The 14959-nt window shown below is 39.2% G+C and overlaps 1 protein-coding gene across 2 annotated transcripts in view; it reads right to left on the bottom strand.

Annotated features, from left to right (window-relative positions):
• Positions 1 to 1909: 1909 nt before the first annotated feature.
• REEP1 (receptor accessory protein 1) overlaps positions 1910 to 14959 on the bottom strand; it is a 61570-nt gene continuing 48520 nt past the window's right edge. Inside the window, exons 7-9 of one of the 2 annotated variants that reach the window (XM_063300405.1) lie at positions 14319 to 14354; positions 3986 to 4137; positions 1910 to 2492 (exon numbers count right to left, since the gene is read on the bottom strand). In XM_063300405.1, the coding sequence (XP_063156475.1) occupies positions 2415 to 2492; positions 3986 to 4137; positions 14319 to 14354 (266 nt within the window). In that variant the 3' untranslated portion in view covers positions 1910 to 2414. The remainder of the gene's footprint in view (positions 2493 to 3985; positions 4138 to 14318; positions 14355 to 14959) is intronic. The other variant, XM_063300404.1, reaches the window with a different exon arrangement.

Raw genomic sequence — 14959 nt, 5'->3', positions numbered from 1 at the left:
ACCTCAGACGTCCCTGGTGGGATCCGTTGCTGCCTCCACATCTGCAGTATGATTCAGTCATTTCAGGCTGGGTAATGTGGAAATTGGGGTTGGCTTGGATGCACATTTGACTTCTGATATTGGTCCAAAAAAAAAAGACTAGCGAACTGAAACAAACTCAACTATTCATGAAATGTGTACAGTAAAAAAGCACATCATTATTATATGGAAGCGTGTTACTGAAAATAATGTAGATAGCCCCAGTAATTTGGCAGAAAGTATGTGCCTTGGGTTTTTAAATCCCAAAACTAATGGGTTTTGCTGCATATATCTAATGATAGCAGCCAATTTGTTTCCACAATATTGCAGATTAAAAATCCACCAGAATGTATTCTTATGATTCTCACTGAGCTATACAAAGACTGACAGTTCAGCTGCAATTAGTACATTTGTAGATAAAAATAATTTTACAATGAATTTGCTTGAGAGGTAAGGCAATTTCAACAATTTCACTTCAGCATTTACAAAACAAAGTCCAGAACAGTCATATTTTTAGTAAACAGCTGATCAAAAAACATTGATTAGCTTTAACTAGAATAAATTGTCATAGAATATGAGAAGAAACTTACATCTTTTTGGCATAAAGGAATATAAACTTAACAACTTTTTAAAAAAAATATTCCATTACATGAAAGACAATGGCAAAACTATAAGTACTTGTATGTCTGCTATTGTTTCATACTGTAATGAAGTAGATGTGTGTATATGAGAGACAGGCAAAATATGCCTATAGAATATGCATCTTAATAAATATGCAAGCTGACTACCATTAAAGATTTTGAGATACCTGTGCTATGACCTAATATTTTCTAGCTGCCATTTAAATCCTTAATATACTGACTAAAATGGCAAAGGGTCCAAATCTGGTATAAATGGGAGACAATTGTTTTATTATTTTTTCACATAGTGCTAATTCTACTGATGCATTGCTGATACGATGTTTTGTTTTTTGTTTTTTTTGCATTTCAAAAGCTTTATGAAGTTCCAAACCAGTACCATAGCACATTAGGAAAAATCCCATATATTTACTTCATATATCCACTTCATAATGTTGATATTGGAGCCTGAAATACAGCCATTTAAGTGCCTCACTTGAAGGAGATTAGATTAGTGCTGTCATACACAAACTACCTATCCTCAGTGTCAACATGTTCATGTTCTACAGTTCTTTTTTGCTAGTTAATAAGAGAGCTACAAAGGCAAACACAAACGTTTATAGTATAAACTTCAAGATTTCACATGCTTCACACATACAGGAGACATCAATCCAAAGCAAAAATACACCAAATCCTAGTATGTTTTCCTTGTTTTGAACTTTTCTATAATTACAAATGTACCATCTAACTACAGACTGTTGTAATCTATACCAGAAGCTATATTTCTGCTGAAATCTATGAACTTCTCTAAATTAAATGCTAATGTGTGAGCTGACAAAATTACAGGATTAAAATTATATGGGCCGAGGATTGATTTGTGCCCAAAACAGATTGTGACTTGCACCCTAGCGTTCATTATTACAACCATAAACATGCCTTAGACGTGTTGCACAATTGCCCATTAAAATGGTCAACATTTAAGATAATACTGTACCAACTTCTTTTTATACACAGTGAATTTCTCAACAGCACAATCCTAGCTCTATTAGTGTGGATGCAATTTCTACCTGATTTCATAGTGAGCTGAACATAGTGACATCAGTCTTAATAACGTTCTGTCATCAAACCAAAGATTCATTAGTGCTACAGTCCTATAAATACGTTTCTCGCCTCTAAATTTCTAAGACTCCAGTGACTCCATTTTTATGCAGATTTAGTGACAGAATATACAGTAACTGACCTGATAAATGAAGTGCACAGAAGAAATAGTAACATACTTTAGATTTGTTCTTACATTTTCACTACTTGTACAGTCAAAAGAATTAATGACTTATTACATCATTCACAGTCTGAAAAATCTGTGGCCCCTGCCAGTCCACATTATACTTACTATGAAGCCCCAAATAAATAGGATTTTAAAAGAGATGAAGAATTCATTTTCCAGGTTCATTAATAGAGCTGAAACTAAGGTGATGTAACTAATGGTTGCAAATATAGAGTCCCATTATAGTAGCTGAAAAAAACTGCTATTCTGCAAAGAAATCCAAGGGGTAACAAGAAACATTGCTTCTGCCAGTGGAAACTACAATGCAACACAAATGGTCAGAGAATAGGCAGCTTAAGGAAAGGGGTGCAAGAAAGTTCATATCTAAAATGCTGCAATATCACAAACACATCCCTCTCACCACTGTTCCCCTCCCCACACATACAATTATTAATGTAGAGCTTTTAAGGCAGAAGAGAGGCATTCTGTAGTAGATCCTGGTGCTAAATGGCTCATCACACTCGCATGGTTTCAGTGGTAGAAGATGAGGTACTTTTTTTCCTGAAACGAGGTCTAAGGCTCCTAGGAGGTGCCTGCCAAACACATAACGCAAAGATTAATTTTTCTGTGCTGCAATTAGAACAAAGCAACTTATGCAAGTATTTAGCAAGTACGAATAATCAACTCTAAAATGGATCCTAAAACAACCCTGATTTTCAGGAAAATAGGCTGGGCAAAAGTTACTCTTGATATAAACACAATGCTCTGCTCGGATACCATGCAGGTCACCAGATGTATTGGACTATACCACCATCATTCCAGCCAACGTGGACACTGGAAGTTGCAGTCCTATGTGGTTGGGACTAAGACGTTAACCTTCAACATGAATGTGGCAATGTTTCAATTTACTATATGTTTTAGCTCTGCATTTGTTGGCATGAATTTCTATCCTGCCTTTTCTCCAGGAGTTCAAGGTGACTTAATATTCATTTTTATTCCCAGAGCAGCAACTCTGTGAGATAGGTTGAGTTGAGAGTGGGTGACTGGCCCAAACTTAGCCCATGAGTTCCCATGGCTGACTTGAACCTGGGTCTCCCAAGGATAAGGCTAGTGCCTCATCCACTATTCCACACTATTCCCACTGCAATGCCAATCTGGACTTTCAGTGATGACAACACTTGGGCATGAAACAGTCTGGGATGAAGCATACAGTTCAAACTTAATAGGCTGGGAGTTTATAGCTACACAATGACACATTTCAGTGGAAACAATTCAGCATGCTTTAGTGGTTATGATACACCATAGTACCAAACTGGACCTTGCCTCTGCGCAAATATTAGAGAGCGTTCTTTAAGGCCTGAACCAATAGCCTTCCATCTGCTCTGACAGAGGACACATTCACTTGTAAGCCATACAATGAACATGCCTGTCGCTATGGATCTGGGACAGTCAAAACCGTGGAATGTGTCTTTTTATACAGATCTTCACATGGAATTTATTCTATCTCCACAACTACATCCTTCTGGAACTCAAAAGCTTGTTATGTTTCACACATTATGTCAGGCTGATTACATCTTCACCAAAGGGAAAGAAATTACCCATCAATGCTTTCTAACATTTAACATTATATTTTATTGTAGCAGTGTACTCTGCAGTTTAAGTATTGAAAAGGCTTGGGTGTCAGAATTAAAAATCTGGAATTTAAGAAAACAAGCTGACAAGTGCAGTACTTTCATAAAGTCTGAATAGTACCTTTGCTCATTTTAATTTTAAGCAGCCTTAATAATTTCCATGATTGAATGGGCAAGATTAAATCTGAAATAGCATTTCCCCCCTTAAAATGATGGTTTTCCAATCATACAGGTTTAATTATACATACATACATACATACACCTACTTTCTAAACCTTGCTCTTCCCTATTTAAATATAAGGACAGGCTACTTTCATAACTGAAGAGAGACATTCTAGCTGTGGAGATGTGTCTGCAATTACTCAAAGATTAGAAACAAACCACAGAGATCCTACAAAAGGAACATGTGTATTTTACAAGTGTGGTTTTAAAGCCTCTTTCCAATATGGAAGTACCTCAATGATTGGGTCCTTTGGGGGGGGACTTTTAATCTTGGATGTGCAATCCAATGAGCCATTCTCTTCATCCTCTGACAACACAACTTCAGGTAGTTCAGAGTTTGCTTCAAGTGGCTTTTCATTCTTTGCCTCACTCTCTACTTCAACCACTTAGCCATTTAACATCTAAATAATGAAGGGAAACAGGACATGGAAAGTCACAGAAGGGGTCAGCAAACTGACTTTCAGCAGCTGCTATCCAGGCCATGCTTTCTCCAGAGGTTAATAATAATATGAATGGGGTCAAATCACGGTAATGTTATTTGTCCATTGTTTAAGCTGCCTGTTATTTCAGCTGTTAGTTTTTTTTAGTTGTTAAAAAGGTTTGGCTTTCCCCAGTTTCATGTTAAACTCCAACTCCCATAACCTCCAGCAAAAAGAACTCCAAATGGCTTATTCATGTTGAATCCCAGGAGTCCCCAGCTTTTTTGGCCAGTTGGCACACTTGAAAATTTAATGAAATATCATGGCTGCCACAATAAATGTTGCCAATCATAAAATACCCATTTAACAGAAAGCAATTTGTTGAGAATGTTCCTGCTACCCTCTCTAGCCCTCCAGGTTATCCTGTCCTTTTTTCTGGAGAAGCGTGCACATTTAAAAACAAAAAGTGGGTTGTAGGTAAAGGTAAAGGTAAAGGTTTCCCTTGACGTAAAGTCCAGTCGTGTCCGACTCTAGGGGGCGGTGCTCATCTCCGTTTCTAAGCCGTTAGAGCCGGCGTCCGTAGACCCGTCCGTGGTCATGTGGCCGGCATGACGACATGGAACGCCATTACCTTCCTGCCGAAGTGGTACCTATCGATCTACTCACATTTCCATGCTTTCGAACTGCTAGGTGAGCAGGAGCTGGGACTAGCAACGGGAGCTCACCCTGTCGTGCAGATTCGAACTGCCGACCTTCCGATCGGCAAGCTCAGCAGCGCAGCGGTTTAACCCGCTGCGCCACCAGACAATCTGCAGCAGCATGTCGGCTCCTCCCTCCCTCCCTCCCTCCCTCCCTCTTCCACAGATCTTACTGGGCTCCTACCCACTCAACTTCATTTGTTGAAGGCACGAGGCTGGAGAAGGCCTGCAGGCCCAAGGGGCCACCACTCTTCCCTCACTATTTGTACACCTCCCCAGGAACATATTGGAACACAGTTCCAGGAATGTAATGTCATCTGTTAAAGCAATTATTTTGCTTTATGTCACCTTGCAACATAAACCCATGATAAAGCAAAACTATGAAGAACTATGAACAACTTACACATTATTATAAAGGATGTTGCTGTCTTTGTAGCTATGCAAAGCCAAGCCAAGTTAAAAGTCCCACATGTTTTGTTATTTAGTTAGAATTATAGTACAACTAGGTAGATTTGGTACATTTCAGTTAGTCAATAATATGCATTAGATGTTATGAATGTTTTAGTGCATGCCTTATAGAATCAGCATTACAGATATCCTGATCAGAAGAAAAATTAAATAAGTGATGTATCTATAGTCATTCTGTTGCTAATCAAACAAGACAACATAGGTTGTTTACACCACACACAACAGTTGCATACAGTATCTAAGTGAAGGGAGTAAAGAGGTTCAACTGTTATTTAAAAAAAAATCTGGAAAACCAACAATTTGGCTAGCATTCTTGTATACACCAACACAGAAACATGCATCCTATATATTACTAAACAGTTAAGAGTAAACATTTCTTAGTTATACAATGCACTCCTATGCATTCCTATCTGGAAGTTACTCGTGCAATCAGTAGCACTTACATCAGAGTCCCAAAACACGTATATAGAGAAAGAAAGAAAAACATTAACAACAATGAACAAAAAAGTACTTGGCAAGCTATATAGCCATATTCCATGGCTCAGAAATGTTTTTCAGAAATTCATTAGTGTTTCAATAGTGATTGAACTATTTAAACTTGAAATTCAGTTTATTAATACAGCTACAGAAAATATATAGTGTAATAATTATTCTAAATAAGTTTATATAATTTTAAATAATATAAAATGCAGAAGGTTTATGAAACACCTAAATATTCAATGCAAGAATCATAAGGACATACAAAAGCATTACTTAAAAATAATTCTAAACTGCAAACCAAAAACCACCCTAAACATTCTGCTGATAACGAATACGAACACAAAGACACATAGTTTAATTCGTCTTTATCAGACAAAACAAGCAAATGCTGAAGCGTTAACGCAAAAGACACCTTAAGATAACAATATATTCATGTTTGCTTTCCTGCCTGCAAGGTTGTAAAATAAAGTTCCCAAATATCAAGGTATGAATAACAACACAGATGCATATTTGTTCTAATTTTTTTAAAAAGGGAATATTCTTTTCCCTTTCCAGTTGATTCCATAGCTCAAGATAACTTGTAAACCGGGGATGAGGAATCTGTGGCTCTCCAGATGTTACTGGAAATCTCCAAGCACTTAAGGTGGAATGACTGATGGTGAGGGATGCTAGGAGCTACAATTCAACAACATTTGGAGGGCTGCAAGTCCTCTATCTCTACCTTTAAACCAGGAGTGGACAGTCCACAGCTCATTTGTGGCCCTCAGGCCACCCATATTATAGGACCTGTTGTCTATATAGGGGGTTAGGGATAAAAGTTTCACAGACTTTTATGACTCTCTCCTTACAAAACCCAACCACCCTAAACTGGGCTGATTTTCTCCTGGGAGAGGTTAAAGAGCAAACTGGAAGCCTTCACTTTCAAGGCTTCAGGCATCTACAGTACTCTGATCATTAAAGTAGCCCTCCCCAATTTTCTATCCCTTTCCAAGCCAGACTAAAATGATATGTCCTGCCCATTTTACTGCTGACAAACCTGGAGCCTAGAAGCTTTTATTCCAAAGGACAATCAATGAATCCATGGCACAAAACTTGAAACTTTTGCAAAGCAAGTCATTCAAAAAGCAAGCCAAACAAAACAGCAAGAGATGTAAGCAATGGAATTCGAACCCCATGCAAAGGAGAATATGCCATGAAATGAACTAAAATAACCATTTTATAATATGCATCATTTCAACTGAATTATACTGCAATTTTATAAAAATAGAATAAATGTATTATTGTGCAATATATGTTTGTATGTGTATATATATAACAAAATATATTATTATAAAATAAACAAATTCAAGGAACTAAACTTCTAGACAAGTGAACACAGACACAAATACACACATATCTATCTTGCATAGGACTCAAAATATGTGCCCCTATTCATCTACAGTCAGGTGAGGTGATGCATTACAACATTTCTTCTAATTTGGTACTCTGCTCCCCATACTGCAAGTCAATACTGACCCTGCTGGCTGGGGTTGTTCTCCAATTCATGTGGAGAAGGGACCAAATAGAAGACAACTGTATTAGTATATGGTGAAGCACCAGCATTAGAATATTTTATGAGCAGAGAGGTTTCATCTTTTTCCTCACTGAGTAATTCTTCCTGTCTTGAAATTCAGCTAAAAAATAGCTGCTACCTATCAATAACTTTGGACATTCAGTTTCACCCAGCAATTAAAAGGGGATACTCTCCCTTCATTGGAGTTCCCAGGAACCAGAGGCATTCAGATGTGTTCATCTCACTTTCATCATATTCAGTTTGGGACTGACATCATTCCCCCCTCATTCTTCTCAACTGGGAAAGGCAAAGGAGGAGCCAACCAATTAAAGTGCTAGCTCACTGAAAATACAAAAAGAGGTTTAGGGAAAGGGATTCATAGGATGTTATTCTGGGCTCCATTGGCTGGCCTAATTTAGTCTGTAAGCCAGTCAAGAGTTCCCCACTGCTGTCTGAAATCATCCTTCCTTAATATCTATCTATCTATCTATCTATCTATCTATCTATCTATCTATCTATCAATCAAATTTTTATCACTACCCATCTCCCCCTCAAGGAGGGACTCTGGGCGGTTTACAATGAAATAGATAAATAGATACATATGAGGTCCTCCATGTGCTGTTTCAGCAATGGCAGCAGCTGGCTCACATTGTCTGAGCTGATAAACTAAGTGGGGTCAAGTCGGGATGGGAGGTCATCAGGGAATACCAGAGCTGTTGGGAAACTGAAAAGATATTCTGGAAAAAAGCAACACTATCTCCTGCCGTATAGTAAAGGTAAAGGTTTCCCTTGACGTAAAGTCCAGTCGTGTCCGACTCTAGGGGGCGGTGCTCATCTCCGTTTCAAAGCCTTGGAGCCGGCATTGTCCATAGGACACTTCCGGGTCATGTGGCCAGCATGACTCATGGAACGCCGTTACCTTCCCGCCGAAGCGGTACCAATTAATCTACTCACATTTGCATGTTTTCGAACTGCTTGGTGTGCAGAAGCTGGGACGAGCAACGGGAGCTCACCCCGCCGCGCGGTTTCGAACCGCCGACCTTCCGACTTAAGGGAGACTTTTCATTGGTCACTGATAGTGTATTCTCCCCAAATTGATCTAATTTCCCTTTAAAGCAGTCCAGTTTGGTGGCCATTGCTAATAGGAAATTCCAGAGTGCATGCACTGTGTGGAAAAAGCATATATCCTAAATATCCCTCTATTCACTTTCACTGAATACTAAATCTAATATACTGTAATGAGAGAGGAAGAAAACTTTCTCCAGTGTGCATAATTTTATATTCTTCTATTGTGCTGCCCTTCCTTGACAAATTTCCTAAGTTAAAAAAAAGGAGCATAACTTTTCTTCAGAGAAGAGTTGTTCTAAGAGAGTGTTTTTCAAACTTGGCAACTTTAAGATGAGTGGACTTCAGCTCCCAGAATTCCCCAGCCAGCGTGAGAGTTGAAGTCCACACATTTTTTGTAAAGTTGCCAAGTTTGAAAAACACTGTTCTAGGAGATTACGCTTATGGTCCTTTACTTCATTTTCCAGCTTTGAAACACCAATTTTCATCTGCAGTTAGCATAACTTTATACAATATTCCATCAATAACTTATGTGCTATTAGCAATTCTTTTTTTGATTTTTTTTCTTAGTCTACAGTATGGAATTTCTTTTTCAATTCAGTTGTACAGTGGGTCAAGTTTTTCTTTGAACTATTTCTTACACTACCAGGAGCCAATCAGTCAGAGCCAGTTCACATCCCCAGTATCACAAATGTTATGAGGATGTTTTTCTCAAAGTGTATGCATTTAATTATATTATTAATAATTAATAATAACTATTTTCTCCAGCAAAGGATTGTTACCTTGTCATGGTGCAGCTTGAGCTTGAGCACCTCAATGATGCCATGAGCTAAACTGTGAAGGGCCACCCAAGACAGGAAGGTCATGACAGAGAGGTCAGATTAAACACAATCTGTAACGGCAACCCACCCCAGTATTCTTGCCGTGACAACTAAATGGATCAGTACAACCAGAGATATGTCGGTATACCATTGGAAGATAAGACTCCCAGGTCAGAAGATGGTCAAAATGCTACTGGGGAGGAACAGAGGATAAGTTCAACTAGCCCCAGATGTGATGATGCAGCTAGCTCAAAGCCAAAAAGATGGCTAGCGGCCAACGGTGCTGGTGAATGGCGAATCTGATGTTCTAAGGATCAACACACCATTGGAACCTGGAATGAAATTTATGAGCCAGGGCAAATTGGATGTGGTTATTGGTGAGATGTCAAGATCAAAGATAGACATTTTGGGCATCAGTGAACTGAAATGGATTGGAATGGGCCACTTCACATCAAATGACCACCAAATCTACTACTGTGGACAAGAGGACCACAGAAGAAATGGAGTAGCCTTCATAATTCATAGTAAAGTGGCTAAAGCAGTGCTTGGATACAATCCAAAAAATGATAGAATGATCTCAATTCTAATTCAGGGTAAGCCATTTAACAGTGATCCAATTATATTCCCCAACCACAGATGCTGAAGAAGCTGAAGTAGAGCAGTTATATGAGGATCTGCAGCACCTACTAGACAATAGGCCAAAAAGAGATGTTATTTTCATCACAGGAGACTGGAATGCTAAGGTGGGTAGTCAAATGACACCTGGAATTACAGGTAAGCATGGCCTGGGAAAACAAAACGAAGCAGGGCATAGGCTGATAGAATTTTGCCAAGACAACTCACTCTGCATAACAAACACTCTCTTCCAACAACCTAAGAGATGGCTTTATACATGGACTTCACCAGATGGACAACACTGAAACCAGATTGACTACTTCCTTTGCAGCCAAAGGTGGCAGACATCTATACAGTTGGTAAAAACAAGACCCGGAGCTGACTGTAGTTCAGATCACGAACTTATTGCACAATTTAGGATCAGACTAAAGAGATTAGGGAAGACCCACAGGTCAGCTAGATATGAGCTCACTAATATTCCTAAGGAATATGCAGTGGAGGTGAAGAATAGATTTAAGGGCCTGGATTCAGTAGATAGGGTCCCAGAAGAACTATGGACAGAAGTTCGCAACATTGTCCAGGAGGCGGCAAGAAAATACATCCCAAAGAAAGAGAAAACCAAGAAGGCAAAGTGGCGGTCTGCTGAGACACTAGAAGTAGCCCAAGAAAGAAGGAAAGCAAAAGGCAACTGTGATAGGGGGAGATATGCCCAATTAAATGCAAAATTCCAGAGGTTAGCCAGAAGAGATAAGGGATTATTTTTAAACAAGCAATGCGCAAAGTGGAAGAAGACAATAGAATAGGAAGGACAAGAGACCTCTTCCAGAAAATTAGAAACATCGGAGGTAAATTCCAGGCAAAAATGGGTATGATCAAAAACAAAGATGGCAAGGACCTAACAGAAGAAGAAGAGATCAAGAAAAGGTGGCAAGAATATACGGAAGATCTGTATAGGAAGGATAATAATATCGGGGATAGCTTTGAGGGTGTGGTCAGTGAGCTAGAGCCAGACATCCTGAAGAGTGAGGTTGAATGGGCCTTAAGAAGCATTGCTAATAACAAGACAGCAGGAGATGGTGGTATCCCAGCTGAACTGTTTAAAATCTTGCAAGATAATGCTGTCAAGGTAATGCATGCCAAATGCTAGCAAATTTGGAAAACACAAGAATGGCCATCAGACTGGAAAAAATCAACTTATATCCCCATACCAAAAAAGGGAAACACTAAAGAATACTCAAACTATTGAACTGTGTCACTTATTTCACATGCCAGTAAGGTAATGCTCAAGATCATGCAAGGTAGACTTCAGCAATTCATGGAGCAAGAATTGCCAGATGTACAAGCTGGGTTTAGAAAAGGCAGAGGAACTAGGGACCAAATTGCCAATATCCGCTGGATAATGGAAAAAGCCAGGGAATTTCAGAAAGACATCTATTTCTGTTTTATTGACTATTCTAAAGCCTTTGACTGTGTGGACCATAACAAATTGTGGCAAGTTCTTAGCGGTATGGGGATACCAAATCATCTTGTCTGCCTCCTGAGGAATCTGTATAATGACCAAGTGGCAACAGTAAGAACAGACCACAGAACAACAGACTGGTTTAAGTTTGGGAAAGAAGTGTGGCAGGGTTGTATACTCTCACCCTACCCATTCAACTTGTATGCAGAACACATCATGCGACAAGCTGGGCTGGATGAATCCAAGGCTGGGGTTAAGATCTCTGGAAGAAACATTAATGATCTCAGATATGCAGATGACACCACTGTGATGGCTGAAAGTGAGGAGGAACTGAGGAGCCTCATGACGAAGGTGAAAGAAGAAAGTGCAAAAGCTGGCCTGCAGCTAAACCTCAAAAAAACCAAGATTATGGCAACCAGCTTGATTGATAACTGTCAAATAGAGGGAGAAAAACGTAGAAGCAGTGACAGACTTTGCATTTCTAGGCGCAAAGATTACTGCAGATGCTGACTGCAGTCAGGAAATCAGAAGACATTTAATCCTTGGGAGAACAGCAATGACAAATCTCAATAAAATAGTCAAGAGCAGAGACATCACACTGACAACAAAGGTCCGCATAGTTAAAGCAATGGTGTTCCCAGGAGTAACATATGGCTGCGAGAGCTGGACCATAAGGAAGGCTGAGAGAAGGAAGATAGATGCTTTGGAACTGTGGTGTTGGAGGAAAATTCTGAGAGTGCCTTGGACTGCAAGAAGATCAAACCAGTCTGTACTCCAGGAAATAAAGCCAGACTGCTCACTTGAGGGAATGGTATTAAAGGCAAAACTGCAGTACTTTGGCCACATAATGAGAAGACAGGACACCCTGGAGAAGATGCTGATGCTAGGGAGAGTGGAAGGCAAAAGGAAGAGGGGCCGACCAAGGGCCAGATGGATGGATGATACTCTAGAGGTGACGGATTCGACCTTGGGGAAGCTGGGAGTGGCGATAGCCGACAGGAAGCTCTGGCGTGGGCTGATCCATGAAGTCATGAAGAGTCGGAAGCGACTGAATAAATAAACAACAAAATAACTATTTTATATTTATAAAGCACAAAGCTGTTCTAGAAAATGATACAGTTCCTGGTAGATTTACAACCTTATGGTTTTCAAACAGCAGGAAATGAAATGGGAGGGGAGGGGGAAATGAATCCAAGCACTAATCCTTCATAGTTAAATAAATCATTTTTGGTAAAGAAATAGCAATGATGAGGCAGGAGGCTCTTTAGACAAATCTGAAGAAGAAACTAGACTAGTTTTATATAGCTAAAAGTACAGCTGTAAAACTCACAGACTCAACATGCCTTACCGTACTGTCCATTTTATGCTGACACTTGCTGTGAGCTGCTAATTCCACACCTAATTAAATATCCTGGTCACTCTGATCAATTCTGTTTAAACCTTTTACTCTCAGATTCAAATGATTCTATTTCCTTAAGTGTGGCCAAATTCTGTCATGTAATATGTAAAATGTGCAGCGATTTGACAAATCTGTTTACTTAACTAGCTAATCAGTATCAATTTTATATATCCAAGTGTTTTATGGATTGATCATTTACTGCCATAAAGATTCACTGTTCGTACAGAGTCCATTAGAAGCAAATGTAGACATGGACGTTCTGTTCCAATCAAGGCTTTTGAGCAGTGTGAGCACTAATATCAAATTAAGTCTAGTTAGCATTTATCTCTCTTGCCTCAAAAATCTGCAAAACAATAAAATGTCTGACAAGAAGTGTTGCTGCAAGTTGTGTCCAAGAGCTTTAAAGTATTCAATATTCAATATATTATTAATAAATCAGCTTTTCTAGAAAACTTTGCTTAGGTAAATTCTTAGGCCAACTCTGCTTTCTTCTTTCTCCCTTCTTTTTTTCTGCATCCAATATTAAATAACTTACATGAGGCAATTTGTGTTTTTTAAAAAGCCTGCTTCAGTGATATTTGCATATCAAAGAACTCAAGTGAGGTGATTTGAATTTGGGGGCAATTTACATTGACAGTTAAGTAATGTGGGAGAAGATAGAAACAATGGCTCCATATCTTGTGGATGTACATGGTTATGATCTTTTCTGCAAATCTTTTTAATCCACTAGACTGAAATACTGCCTCACTAAAACAGATAGCAAAGAGGGCAGGGTTTTGACTAATTTGTATATCTCTAGTCTATACTGGAAATATAAAGTCCTTGCATACAAAAGTTTTATGTCCTTTGGCTCACTCAGTATCATGGGACAGCCTAGCAAGTCAGCCTGTCCTGATTTTGGATGTCTCTGAAAAATGTGCTACCAGAGATTATACTTGTTAACCAAAGTTATCCTTTCTTATTCAGTGAGAATCATATTAAAGCAAATCCTAAATTTCAATCTTAAATGTCTGAAGAAGCTAACCATGTGAGTTATTCAAAACACATGGAAAAAGAACATTTCTCAGCCAGCATTGCAGACTGGTAATGTAGCTCACAGATAGCTGTCTAAACCACACACCATAACGCAGCATCCATTTAAGGCTCAATTGTTAGTATTAGGAAACAGATACAAACTGAAGCCAGAGGAACTAATGCTTATAAAAGACATACAGGCACTCCTCGACTTATGACCATTCATTTAGTGACCGAAGTTACAATGGTGCTGAAAAAAGTGACTTACGACCAGTCCTCACACTTACAACTGTCACAATGTCCCCACAGTCACACGATCAAAATTCGGGTGCTTGGTAACCAGCATGTATTTACAAAGCTTGTAGCGTCCTGGGGTCACATCTTCTGACAAGCAAAATCAATGGGAGAAGCCAGATTCACTTTACGACCATGGCAAAAAAGGTCGTAAAATCGAGCATGGTCATGTGATACCTCACTTAATGACTGTATTGCTTAGTGACCAAAGTTCCAGTCCCAATTGTGGTTGTAAGTCGAGGACTACCTGTACAGATTTCAGAGGAATAATCCAGTACTCACCTCGCACAATTTGGCAAACTGAACAACATGTATATTCTGAAAAAAGAGCCACATATTAAAAGAAAATGCTTTTTTTTTCATTTGTGGAGTCCTTGCTGCTCTCTGAGCTTGGTTGTTTACTTGCAGTCATTTCATTACCCAACTAAATAACATCATCAGTGCAAGTGAGTGTGGGGTTTGCTCCCTGTTTATATATAGTAGCTTGCCCTGCTATTTTGGTGGGGGCGTGGTTTTCTCTTTGGTAGTTCTTGATTAGGGTAATATTTTCTGGTGTTGATCCCTGCTTATCTGCATGTTGGCTGCTGGAGAGGATGTGTTCTGGTCTTTTTGTTTCCTTCTTAGCTTTTTATTGTCTCTTTTGAATGGTGTGTAAATATGTGTAATGGTATGTGGGAATGACTTTGGGAGACAGGGCAATGAGACACAGCCAAGGGAACGGTCAGATAAAAGGCAGCTTAGCCCACAGCAGGAATATGGGCAGGGCAAGAGGCTCAGAAGAGACCCTCCCTAGTTTCTTGGGCTGTAAAGGAGATGGAGGGAGAGAAGTACTTTCAGACTTGCAAGTTTCTGTTAATGTAACCTTACAATAAAGTAGAATTAGCTCATCTGGTTGTGTTTCCTGTCTGGTCTACCTAGTAAGG

The sequence above is a fragment of the Candoia aspera genome, chromosome 4, assembly GCF_035149785.1.
Source record: "Candoia aspera isolate rCanAsp1 chromosome 4, rCanAsp1.hap2, whole genome shotgun sequence".
Classification (NCBI taxonomy): Eukaryota; Metazoa; Chordata; class Lepidosauria; order Squamata; family Boidae; genus Candoia; species Candoia aspera.
This window is presented reverse-complemented; position numbering and strand designations above follow the sequence as displayed.